The 12,597-nt window shown below is 46.8% G+C and overlaps 1 protein-coding gene across 2 annotated transcripts in view; it reads right to left on the bottom strand.

Annotated features, from left to right (window-relative positions):
• LOC118367064 (unconventional myosin-Id) overlaps positions 1–12,597 on the bottom strand; it is a 132,115-nt gene that overhangs the window by 75,156 nt on the left and 44,362 nt on the right. For both annotated transcript variants that reach the window (XM_035750065.2, XM_052490289.1), the window contains exons 6-11: positions 12,154–12,249; positions 11,377–11,493; positions 9,864–10,067; positions 9,338–9,483; positions 8,971–9,085; positions 8,618–8,788 (exon numbers count right to left, since the gene is read on the bottom strand). In XM_035750065.2, coding sequence (XP_035605958.2) covers positions 8,618–8,788; positions 8,971–9,085; positions 9,338–9,483; positions 9,864–10,067; positions 11,377–11,493; positions 12,154–12,249 — 849 coding nt within the window. The remainder of the gene's footprint in view (positions 1–8,617; positions 8,789–8,970; positions 9,086–9,337; positions 9,484–9,863; positions 10,068–11,376; positions 11,494–12,153; positions 12,250–12,597) is intronic.

Here is a 12,597-nt window from a genome sequence, read left to right as displayed (position 1 = left end):
CACACAACACCCCACTCCCTCTGTCACACATCCCCCACTCCCTCTGTAACACATCCCCCACTCCCTCTGTCACACATCCCCCCACTCCCTCTGTCACACATCCCCCCACTCCCTCTGTCACACAACACCCCACTCCCTCTGTAACACATCCCCCACTCCCTCTGTAACACATCCCCCACTCCCTCTGTAACACATCCCCCCACTCCCTCTGTAACACATCCCCCCACTCCCTCTGTAACACATCCCCCACTCCCTCTGTCACACATCCCCCCACTCCGTCTGTCACACATTCCCCCACTCCGTCTGTCACACATCACCCCACTCCCTCTGAAACACATCCCCCACTCCCTCTGTCACACGTCCCCCCACTCCCTCTGTCACACATCCCCCCACTCCCTCTGTCACACATCACCCCACTCCCTCTGTCACACATCACCCCACTCCCTCTGTAACACATCCCCCACTCCCTCTGTCACACGTCCCCCCACTCCCTCTGTCACACATCCCCCACTCCCTCTGTCACACATCACCCCACTCCCTCTGTCACACATCCCCCACTCCCTCTGTAACACATCCCCCACTCCCTCTGTCACACATCACCCCACTCCCTCTGTCACACATCCCCCACTCCCTCTGTCACACATCCCCCCACTCCCTCTGTCACACATCCCCCACTCCCTCTGTCACACATCACCCCACTCCCTCTGCCACACATCCCCCACTCCCTCTGTCACACATCACCCCACTCCCTCTGTAACACATCCCTCCACTCCATCTGTAACACATCCCCCACTCCCTCTGTCACACATCCCCCCACTCCGTCTGTCACACATTCCCCCACTCCGTCTGTCACACATCACCCCACTCCCTCTGAAACACATCCCCCACTCCCTCTGTCACACGTCCCCCACTCCCTCTGTCACACATCCCCCCCACTCCCTCTGTCACACATCACCCCACTCCCTCTGTAACACATCCCCCACTCCCTCTGTCACACATCCCCCACTCCCTCTGTAACACATCCCCCACTCCCTCTGTAACACATCCCCCACTCCCTCTGTCACACGTCCCCCCACTCCCTCTGTCACACATCCCTCCACTCCATCTGTCACACATCACCCCACTCCCTCTGTAATACATCCCCCATTCCGTCTGTCACACATCACCCCACTCCCTCTGTAATACATCCCCCATCCCTCCACATCACCCCACTCTCTGTCACACATCACCCCACTCCTCTGACCACACATCCCCCATTCCCTCTTCCACACATCCCCCACTCCCTCTGTCACACATCACCCCACTCCTCTGTAATACATCCCCCATTCCGTCTGTCACACATCACCCCACTCCCTCTGTAATACATCCCCCCATTCCGTCTGTCACACATCACCCCACTCCCTCTGTAATACATCCCCCATTCCGTCTGTCACACATCCCCCCACTCCCTCTGTCACACATCACCCCACTCCGTCTGACCACACATCACCCCACTCCCTCTTCCACACATCCCCCCACTCCCTCTGCCACACATCCCCCACTCCCTCTGTCACACATCACCCCACTCCCTCTGCCACACATCACCCCACTCCCTCTGTAACACATCACCCCACTCCCTCTGCCACACATCCCCCCACTCCCTCTGTAACACATCCCCCACTCCCTCTGCCACACATCCCCCACTCCCTCTGTAACACATCCCCCACTCCCTCTGTAACACATCCCTCTGCCACCACCACCCCCTCTGCCACACACACCCCACCCCCCCACTCCCTCTGCCACACATCCCCCACTCCCTCTGCCACACATCCCCCACTCCCTCTGTCACACATCACCCCACTCCCTCTGCCACACATCCCCCACTCCCTCTGCCACACATCACCCCACTCCCTCTGTCACACATCACCCCCCTCCTCTGCCACACATCCCCCCTCTGTCCATCACCCCCACTCCCTCTGTCACACATCACCCCACTCCCTCTGCCACACCCCAACCCTCTGTCACCACCCCACTCCCTCTGTAACACATCCCCCCTCCATCTGTCACACATCACCCCACTGTCACACACACCACCCCCCACTCCTCTGTCACACACATCCCCCACTCCCTCTGTAACACATCACCCCACTCCCTCTGTCACACATCACCCCACTCCCTCTGTCACACATCACCCCACTCCCTCTGCCACACATCACATCCCCCACTCCCTCTGTCACACATCACCCCACTCTGTCACACATCACCCCACTCCGTCTGTCACACATCACCCCACTCCCTCTGCCACACATCCCCCACTCCCTCTGCCACACATCCCACCCCACTCCCTCCCACATCACTCCCCCACTCTGTCCCCCACTCCCTCTGTCACACATCACCCCCGTCTGTCACACATCACCCCACTCCCTCTGTCACACATCACCTGTCACACTCCCCCACACATCTGCCACACATCCCCCACCCCACTCCTCTGCCACACATCCCCCACTCCCTCTGTAACACATCTCTGTCACACATCACCCCACTCCCTCTGCCACACATCCCCCACTCCCTCTGTAACACATCACCCCACTCCGTCTGTCACACATCACCCCACTCCCTCTGCCACACATCACCCCACTCCCTCTGCCACACATCACCCCACTCCGTCTGTCACACATCACCCCACTCCCTCTGTCACACACCACAATTCTCACACTCACTTGAGAAGAACTCCAACAAAAACTGCAATTTTAAAAAACTGCCCGAGGTCTTTCAAGTCTGCAGAGTCTGAGCCCACTGAACCTGGCAGCCGTGAGCATGTCTAAACTTTTCAAGCAGAGCTGCTTGTAGAGTATGGGATGTGAAGCGTGAAAGTAAAAATGTATCCCTCCAACGCACCAGGGATCAGCCTTAGAGCATTTTCACATATGCTTTTGCAATAATTACCACTTCTAAAAGTAGTCTTAGAGTTTTTTTCTGCCTCCTGATAACAATGAGAGTCAAACATTTTTACTATGTCTACCCAGACCGTGGCTGATAGCATAACCACTCTCTGGAAAAAGACATCCACATGCACACAATCATGTGACATTCTAAACTACCTTTCTCTCTCATTCTCTGCTTTTTAAAAATGGTTTCATGTATGTCGTTCTGTCCTTGAGCTGTTCTTGTCTATTGATGTTCTGTATTACGTCATGTTTCCTGTTTTGTGTTGGACCCCAGGAAGAGTAGCTGCTGCTTTTGCCACCTCTAATGGGGATCCTAATAAAATACCAAATCTTCTCCACTGGAGTCTTTGGGGACCGTGTACTCAAGCACACACCAAATAAAACAAAATGTTATTTGTCTCACGCGCCGAATACAACAGGTGGAGACCTAACAGTGAAATGCTGACTTATAAGCCCCTAACCAACAATGCAGTTTAAATAATAAGAATAAGAAAAAGAGGGAACAAGTAATTAAAGAGCAGCAGTAAAATAACAATAGCGAGACTATATACAGGGAGTACAGGTACAGAGTCAATGTGCGGGAGCACCAGATAGCCAAGGTAATTAAGGTAATATGGACAGTTGAAGTCGGAAGTTTACATACACCTTAGCGAAATACATTTAAACTCAGTTTTTCACAATTCCTGCCATTTAATGCTAATACAAATTCCCTGTCTGTTAGGATCTCCACTTTATTTTAAGAATGTGAAATGTCAGAATAATAGTAGAGAGAATGATTTATTTCAGACTTTATTTCTTTCATCACATTCTCAGTGGGTCAGAAGTTTACATACACTTAATTAGTATTTGGTAGCTTTGCCTTTAAATTGTTTAACTTGGGTCAAACGTTTTGGGTAGCCTTCCACAAGCTTCCCACAATAAGTTGGGGGAATTTTTGGCCCATTCCTCCTGACAGAGCTGGTGTAACTGAGTCAGGTTTGTAGGCCTGCTCGCACACGCTTTTTCAGTTCTGCTCACAAATTTTCTATCGGATTGAGGTCAGGGCTTTGTGATGGCCACTCCAAAAGCTTGACTTTGTTGTCCTTAAGCCATTTTGCCACAACTTTGAAAGTATGCTTGGGGTTATTGTCCATTTGAAAGACTCATTTGCAACCAAGCCTTAACTTCCTGACTGATGTCTTGAGATGTTGCTTCAGAATATCCACAGCCATCTCTGGGCAGCCATCTCTGGGCAGCCATCTCTGGGCAGCCATCTCTGAGATACTGGATCCGGTGTGCTTTGCACTGACGATCATACCACACTCAAAGTAGCTTAAGTCACTTGTTTTGCCCATTCTAATGTTCAATCGAACAGTAACTGAATGCCTCGATGCCTGTCTGTCTGCTTTATATAGCAAGCCACAGCCACGTTACTCACTGTCTGAAGGAGAAATCAATCTTCATGAACAGGGTGGGTGTACCTTATAAACTGGCTGTTGAGTGTATGTGTCTCTATTATGCGTGGGAATACTTTGGAACAGATTTCCAGCTGATTTGCTGGTGTATTTACAGTCTTTTATGACAAACAAGAAAACTTTGTGGGGCAAATAAATTCAACTGGCTGCCAATTGGGGAACCCTGCCATAGAGAAACAGCTAAGGTGATGACACATAACACAGTCTAGGAAGTTGAGGGTAAAACAACCTGGCTGTTAGTGATAGGTCCTCTATCTTTACCTTGTGCCTCCCCTCCTCTCCATCTGTTCCTCTTGTTATGATTCTGTCTCTTCTCCCTCTCTCCCTCCCTCCCTCTAACACCCATGCCAGCACAGCGAGACACCAACTCCATTGACTCCCATTGGCTGCCAGTGACATCACTGGGGGCAGAGTGTTGAGTCAGATAGAGAAACGAGTGCTGGGCTGACGCTTGTCTCCCTCTTGTGGTCCACTGAGTGAAATACAACCCTGTAAAATGCAGCCTTCTGAGCCACTGGGGAACAGATGTGCAGGTCAATTAGTTCATGTTCGTCTGGTGGTGCTTTTACACCTGCATTGTTTGCGGTTTGGGGTTTTAGGCTGGGTTTCTGTACAGCACTTTGAGATATCAGCTGATGTACGAAGGGCTATATAAATACATTTGATTTGATTTGTGTACAATGACTTTAATGCCAATTAGACTTTAAACAGGATTTGATGGAACTGATAATTGAAACGTATACAGTATATGTCTCATCTTATGTTTTAAAATACTACTCCTCCTCTGTTCCTCTGGTGATGTAGAGGTTAACCCAAGCCCCCAGTACCACACCTATTCCCCAGGAGCTCTAATTTGTTGACTTCTGTAACCGTAAAAGCCTTGGTTTCATGCATGTTAACATCAGAAGCCTCCTCCCTAAGTTTGTTTTATTCACTGCTTTAGCACACTCCACCAACCCTAATGTCCTAGCCGTGTCTGAATCCTGGCTTAGGAAGGCAACCAAAAATGCAGAAATTTTCCTCTCCAACTACAACATTTTCCATGAAGATAGAACCGCCAAAGAGGGTGGAGAGGCAATCTACTCCAGAGATAGTCTGCAGAGTTCTGTCATGCTATCCAGGTCTGTGCCCAAACAGTTTGAGCTTCTACTTTTAAAAATCCACCTTTCCAGAATTAAGTCTCTCACTGTTGCCGCTTGTTATAGTACCCCCTCAGCCCCCAGCTGTGCCCTGGACAACAAATGTTAATTGATTGCCCCCATTTATCTTCAGAGTTCGTACTGTTAGGTGACCTAAACTGGGATATTCTTAACACCCCAGTCATCCTACAATCTAAGCTAGATGCCCTCCATCTCACACATATTATCAAGGAACCTACCAGGTACAACCCTAAATCCGTAAACACGGTCACCCTCATACATATCATCCTGACCAACCTGCCTTCTAAATACAACTCTGCTCTCTTCAACCAGGATCTCAGCGATCACTGCCTCATTGCCTGCGTCCGTAATGGGTCCGCTGTCAAACGACCACCCCTCATCACTGTCAAACACTCCCAAAAACACTTCAGTGAGCAGGCCTTTCTAATAGACCTGGCCGGGTGATCCTGGAAGGATATTGACCTCATCCCGTCAGCAGAGGATGCCTGGTTATTCTTTAAAAGTGCTTTCCTCACCATCTTAAATAACCATGCCCAATTCAAAAAATGTAGAACTGAGAACAGATATAGCCTTTGGTTCACTCCAGACATGACTGACCTTGACCAGCACAAATACATCCTGTGGCATACTGCATTAGCATCGAATAGCCCCCGTGATATGCAACTTTCAGGGAAGTTAAGAACCAATATACACAGTCAGTTAGGAAAGCAAAGGCTAGCTTTTTCAAACAGAAATTTGCATCCTGTAGCACAAATTCCCAAAGGTTTTTGGACACTGTAAAGTCCAGTAAGAGCACCTCCTCCCACAGGGCAGGAATCTCCGTCACCACTGATAAATGTACAATAATTGAGAATTTCAAGAAGCATTTTTCTACGGCTGGCCATGCTTTCCACGTGGCTACCGCTACAGCTCTGCACCCCCCGCTGCAACTTGCCCAAGCCACCCCCCACTTCTCCTTCACTCAAATCCAGATAGCTGATGTTCTGAAAGAGCTGCAAAATATCGACCACTACAAATCAGCTGGGCTAGACAATTTGGACCCGCTCTTTCTAAAATTATCCGCCGCAATTGTAGCAACCCCTATTTACTACCCTGTTCAACTTCTCTTTCGTATCGCCTGAGATCCCTAAAGATTGGAAATCTGCCACGGTCATCCCCCTCTTCAAAGGGGGAGACATTCTAGACCCAAACTGTTATAGACCTATATCCATCCTGCCCTGCCTTTCTAAATTCTTTGAAAGTCAAGTTAGATCACCGACCATTTCGAATCCCACTGTACATTCTCCGCTATCTGGTTTCCGAGCTGGCCATGGGTGTACCTCATCCACGCTCAAGTATGAAACGATATCATAACCACTATCGAAAAAAGACAGTACTGTGCAGCCGTATTCATCGACCTGGCCAAGGCTTTCAACTCTGTCAATCACCGCATTCTTATCGGCAGACTCAATAGCCTTGGCATCCCAAATGACTGCCTCGCCTGGTTCACCAACTACTCTCAGATAGAGTTCAGTGTGTCAAATCGGAGGGCCTGTTGTCCGGACCTCTGGCAGTCTCTATGGGGGTGCCACAGGTTCAATTCTCAAGCCGACTCTCTTCTCTGTATATATCAATGATGTCGCTCTTGCTGCGGGTGATTCTCTGATCCACCTCTACGCAGACGACACCATTCTGTATACATCTGACCCTTCTTTGGACAATGTGTTAACAAACCTCCAGACGAGCTTCAATGCCATACAACACTCCTTCCGTGGCCTCCAACTGTTCTTAAATGCTAGTAAAACTAAATGCATGCTCTTCCACCAATCGCTGCCCGCACCCGCTCGCCTTGCATCACTACTCTGGACGGTTCTGACTCATGTGGACAACTACAAATACCTAGGTCTGTGGTTAGACTGTCCTCTCCTTCCAGACTCACATTAAACATCTCCAATCCAAATTTAAATCTAGAATCGGCTTCCTATTTTGCAACAAAGCCTCCTTCACTCATGCTGCTAAACATACCCTCGTAAAACTGACCATCCTACCGATCCTTGACATTCAGCGATGTCATTTACAAATAGCCTCCAACACTCTACTCAGCAAATTGGATGTAGTCTATCACAGTGCCAACAATTTTGTCACCAAAGCCCCATATACTACCCACCACTGGGTAGTATATGCTCTCGTTGGCTGGCCCTCGCTTCATATTCATCGCCAAACCCACTGGCTCTAGGTCATCTATAAGTATTTTCTAGGAAAAGCCCCACCTTATCTCAACACACTGGTCACCATAGCAACACCCACCCGTAGCACGCACGCCAGCAGGCATATTTCACTGGTCACCCCCAAAGACAACTCCTCCTTTGGCTGCCTTTCCTTCCAGTTCTCTGCTGCCAATGACTGGAACGAATTGCAAAACAAAAATCACTGAAGCTAACTTTAAGTATCAGCTGTCAGAGCCGCTCACCGATCACTGCACCTGTACACAGCCCACCCAACTACCTCATATTGTTATTTATTTTTGCTCTTTTGCACCCCTGTATCTCTACTTGCACATCATCATCTGCACATCTATCACTCCAGTGTTAATGCTGAATTGTAATTATTTTGCCACTGTGGCCTATTTATTTCCTTACCACCCTAATCTTACTACATTTGCACACACTGTATATATATTTTTCTATTTTGTTATTGACTGCTCGTTTGTTTATTCCATGTGTAACTCTGTGTTGTTGTTTTTGTCGCACTGCTTTGCTTTATCTTGGCCAGGTCGCAGTTGTAAATGAGAACTTGTTCTCAACTGGCCTACCTGGGTAAATAAAGGTGGAAAATAAATAAATCACTGGGCTTGGTTGTTGCATTACTTTATAATTGCCGGGAGCAAGCCTTTCAAATCACAAATGTTTTATAATCGCTAATGTTGTCCTAAAGTTAACACCACGCCATGTGGTAAGAAGAAACCCATTGGTGCATGAAGCCTAGGTTGATCAATTCCATGTGTCCACATTGTTGGTGTGAATTCCACTTTCAATTCAGTCAATACTGGAAATTAATACAAATTAAATTAATGAATTGCCAAAGATTTCCAACGTACCTTACGGCTGGTGTAGTGGGCGTGATTGGCCAGCTTGGTGTTGAGTCCCTGTAAGAAGACCTTGTCGGTAACTTTGCCAACATTCATACAGGCCTCGTCCAGCACAGAGAAGATGCCCTTGTGTTGCAGCTCCACCAGGTCCACAATGATCTGGTTGTTGAAGAAGTCAATCTACGCCCAGGTACAGAGAGAAAACAGGGGATCAGTATATCATTACAACTAAAACCAGTACAGGGAGGAAGACGCTCCTAGTAGTCATATTCAATGGGAAGGAGAATGACTTGAGGCAAAGCGACAATGCTGCCGTAGAAGATACAAGACATGAGTGGTGTGGAACCAAGATGCGGCCTTACATGTTTCCAGGGGATTCCCTCGCGCTTGTACTCTTCCTGTTCCTGCCTCAGCACCAGCTGAATGAAGAGCTGCTGCAGCTTCTCATTACAGTAGTTAATACAGAACTGTTCAAAGCTGACAGACAGACAGACAAGGAGAGGGTGAGTGAATGACTGTGACCCTGGTTTAAATTGAACTAGACCATACATGTTTTACGCTGTGTTACATACAAATCAATGAAGTGTCATGACAGAGAGATTGACACTAAATCTGTATAAATCCAGTACATTTCATATTGATGTATAAGAAAAGAGACCAACTCAAGTAGACGTTCTATGCTGAAGTACATTCTATGTTGACCTATTTCTAGCGGACACGGCTCATAACCTGTTGTTCTGAAAGATCTCAAAGCCGTAGATGTCCAGCACGCCGATGACCGTGTTCTTCCCGTGGACTTTGGCATCATAGTTTTTTACTTCGATGACATCATTGATCCTTCCCACGATCCAACAGAACATTCTTTCGTACATAGCCTGTTGGTCACAAGCCCCAACACCAAGGCAGACAACAGTAGACCAAAATCAATTGACAGAAAGCAGAGTGAAATGCATCCATAGTCAGCCTATCTACATTGGTTCCTCTTTTACACAGAAGCATTCATAAGATGTTACACTGGTTACGTAAAAAATGGGTAGCCCTACCACGTCTAAATCAACATTGGGCCCATTTCACAAACCCTTTTTGAGAGTTGGCATTATCATTGAGAGTTGGCATTATCGTTGAGAGTTGGCAATAGCTGCTGTTAACGAAGCGGCTAATGTAGTGTAGCGTGCTAGATAGCTACCTTAGCGAAGAGTCAGCATGTTGACAGTTAACTGTGCATCGGTTAATATAGCGTACTAGCATTAGCTACCTTAGCCAAGGCGTCCCGGCCATAGCTGGCCTCCTGGGCTGTGTGCTGCTTGTCAATGACGTCACGGCCGGTGGCCACAGTGCGGTAGAGCAGGGCCTTCTCAACATTCTCCTCCTTAGTGGCCAGCAGGTCCCCGATCACCGCCACCACCTTGGAGTTCTCAATCAATGTTGTGTCACCATCCACACCAAACGTCAGGTTGCCCTGGGAGAGGTCACATGGAGGTAAATACAGGAAGAAAACTGTAAAGTAAAAAGAGACTATGTGGAGTAATAGCATTGGAGAAAAGGGGAGGAGAATAGCACAAACAAAGGGCTGGACAGTTTTCATTCAAATGACAACGACATATTGCTGAGTATACAGTGCCTAGTGAAAGTCTACAAACCCTTTACACAGTCGTCACATTTTGCTGCCTTAAAAATACATCTAAAAAGGATAACATTCATTTATTTTCCTACAGATCTACACAACCTACTCGACGTTCACAAAGTGAAAGACATTTAGAACATTTTCCAAATGAACACATAAAAAACACTTGGTGGACGCTCCTTCGGCAGCCATTACAGCTGTGAATGATTTTCAAATAATATTCTACCAACGTTGCTCAACTCTTAGGGCAACATATGTTTTTCTTCAAATTTCTCAGTAATGCTCATGAAATTTGGTTGAGAATCATTGATGGACAGCAATATTCAAACCTCGTCTCTGATTTTCATGCAAATTTAGGTCAGGAATGAGGCTAGACCACACAGGAACACTTAACACCTCTTGGAAAGCCATTCTGGTGTGTCTTTAGATAAAAATGTGTGTAATTGTCTCACTGCAAAATAAAACTACATCCCAGGGTTAGGTTTTCCTTTAACTAACAAACTCCCCAGTCCCTGCCGATGACAAGTATACCCATAACATGATGCTGCTACCACAATACAGAGGGTTTCACTTCTGCGTTGTGTTGTATTAGATTTTACCCAAATCTGTAGTTTTTAATTTAGGCCAAAAAGTGTGTCGTTGCGGAGTTATCTTGCAGTATTATTTAACAACCTGTTTGCAAATAGTCCAGTCAGAAGGTTTGAATATTGCTGTCCATCAACGATTCCCAACCAAATGTTCTGAGCTTGAGCAATTTTGACAAAAACAATGCATATACAGCATGTTGTGCAAGGTTGGTAGAATCTTATTGAAAATGATTCACAGCTGTAATGTGTGTAATGTATTACCTGCTTCCACCAGGCAGTAACTCTTGGTTGTGGAGACATACGCAATCCTCATTTTGTATTTCTTCAAAATCTGTCATATATTTTTAGAATGTGGAGTAGGTTGTATAGATCGATAGGAAAACAATCTAATGTAGTCAGTCCATTTTTAGATGACATTTTAAAGCAGCAAAATGTGAAGACTGTACAAGGGGTGTGTAGGTTTTCACAAGGGACTGCACATTTAACCCTGTTCCATTTGAACCTATGCTAACCCTGCTGGCAGGCCAATAGGGTTAGGAGTTAGTATGGGGTATTACCAGGTGCAGGATAGTGGCCAGGACCTTGTAAACCGTCTGGAGCTCATCTGCTGTGAAGCCGATCACCTTCATGGCGTCTGCCACTGCTTTGAAATCGCCACCATCGTCGATGGACGACTGTGACAGGGAGAGAGAAAGGAGGGAGATGGAGGAGTAGAACAATTGGAAAGTATTTGTCCCCTCATTTCACACAAATCACGTTACATTTGGTCAGTTTTGAAGGAAAACTTCCAGCTAGTGTCGTGAATTTAGTCAAGATATTTACTTGGCATCTACTTTGGGTCCGTCTGTAACACTGGCCAACTACACCACTTCCTCACTTTGGCAAGGACGAGTTCATTCCTTACATGTTTCCCCTCCCAGCAGCCAAAGTCATACAGTAGGAATCACTAGATGACCACAAATGTCTTCAAGACAGAACACTGAGTGTCAGTCGGGGACTATTCCTATGAAAATGGGACCATGTACAAACCACTTCAGCAGTGTGGGCCCTAGCTCTGTTCTGTTCCATGATGTCACGTTGTTTGTTGCTATAAAATATTGTTTTGTTCCTACTCGTTTAGCTTAAAGTGCAGAGACAGCAGAACGGATATGCCTGCTTTAATTAAACAATGTTTTAATAGCTGGGCTTGTGTATCTTTATTCCTGGGAAAATAAACAGTGTGACCAAATAAACACAGCATGATAGTGACATTCTCTGTCTAGAACTTGTTTTTGTGACCGTTTCTACAAAATTAGGGTTCAAACTAGATATAGTTCTGTAGTAACCTACAGTACCTTGATGTGGCCTCCCACTTTGATGTAGTTGAAGGCTGTGGGGTCCTTCGAGACGTGGAGGGACCGCAAGAGAGACTCAGGACCTCCTTTAACCATCTGAAGAGAACGGATCGAGAATGAGAGAGATAGAGACTGAGTCAGTACTGACACATGCCAATGACTGTTCAGTATTTACATTCTAAACCACTTACATTTAGCAACTTACAGGAGTAATTAGGGTTAATTGCCTTGCTCAAGGGCACAGACATATTTTTCACCTAGTCGGCTCATGGATTCGAACCAGCGACCTTTTGGTTACTGGCTCAATGCTTTTAACAGCTAAGCTACTTGCCGCCCCCTATTTAATTTGAATGTTGCCATTAGTCATATGTAACTCGCCAGTAAAATGGAGCAAAGGAAAATAATAATCTAGATAGTGAGACCGGACCAATGGAGGGTGAAGTC

This window comes from Oncorhynchus keta, chromosome 3, assembly GCF_023373465.1.
Source record: "Oncorhynchus keta strain PuntledgeMale-10-30-2019 chromosome 3, Oket_V2, whole genome shotgun sequence".
Classification (NCBI taxonomy): domain Eukaryota; kingdom Metazoa; phylum Chordata; class Actinopteri; order Salmoniformes; family Salmonidae; genus Oncorhynchus; species Oncorhynchus keta.
The sequence above is the reverse complement of the archived record's forward strand: the minus strand, read 5'-3'. Positions and strand labels throughout refer to the sequence as shown.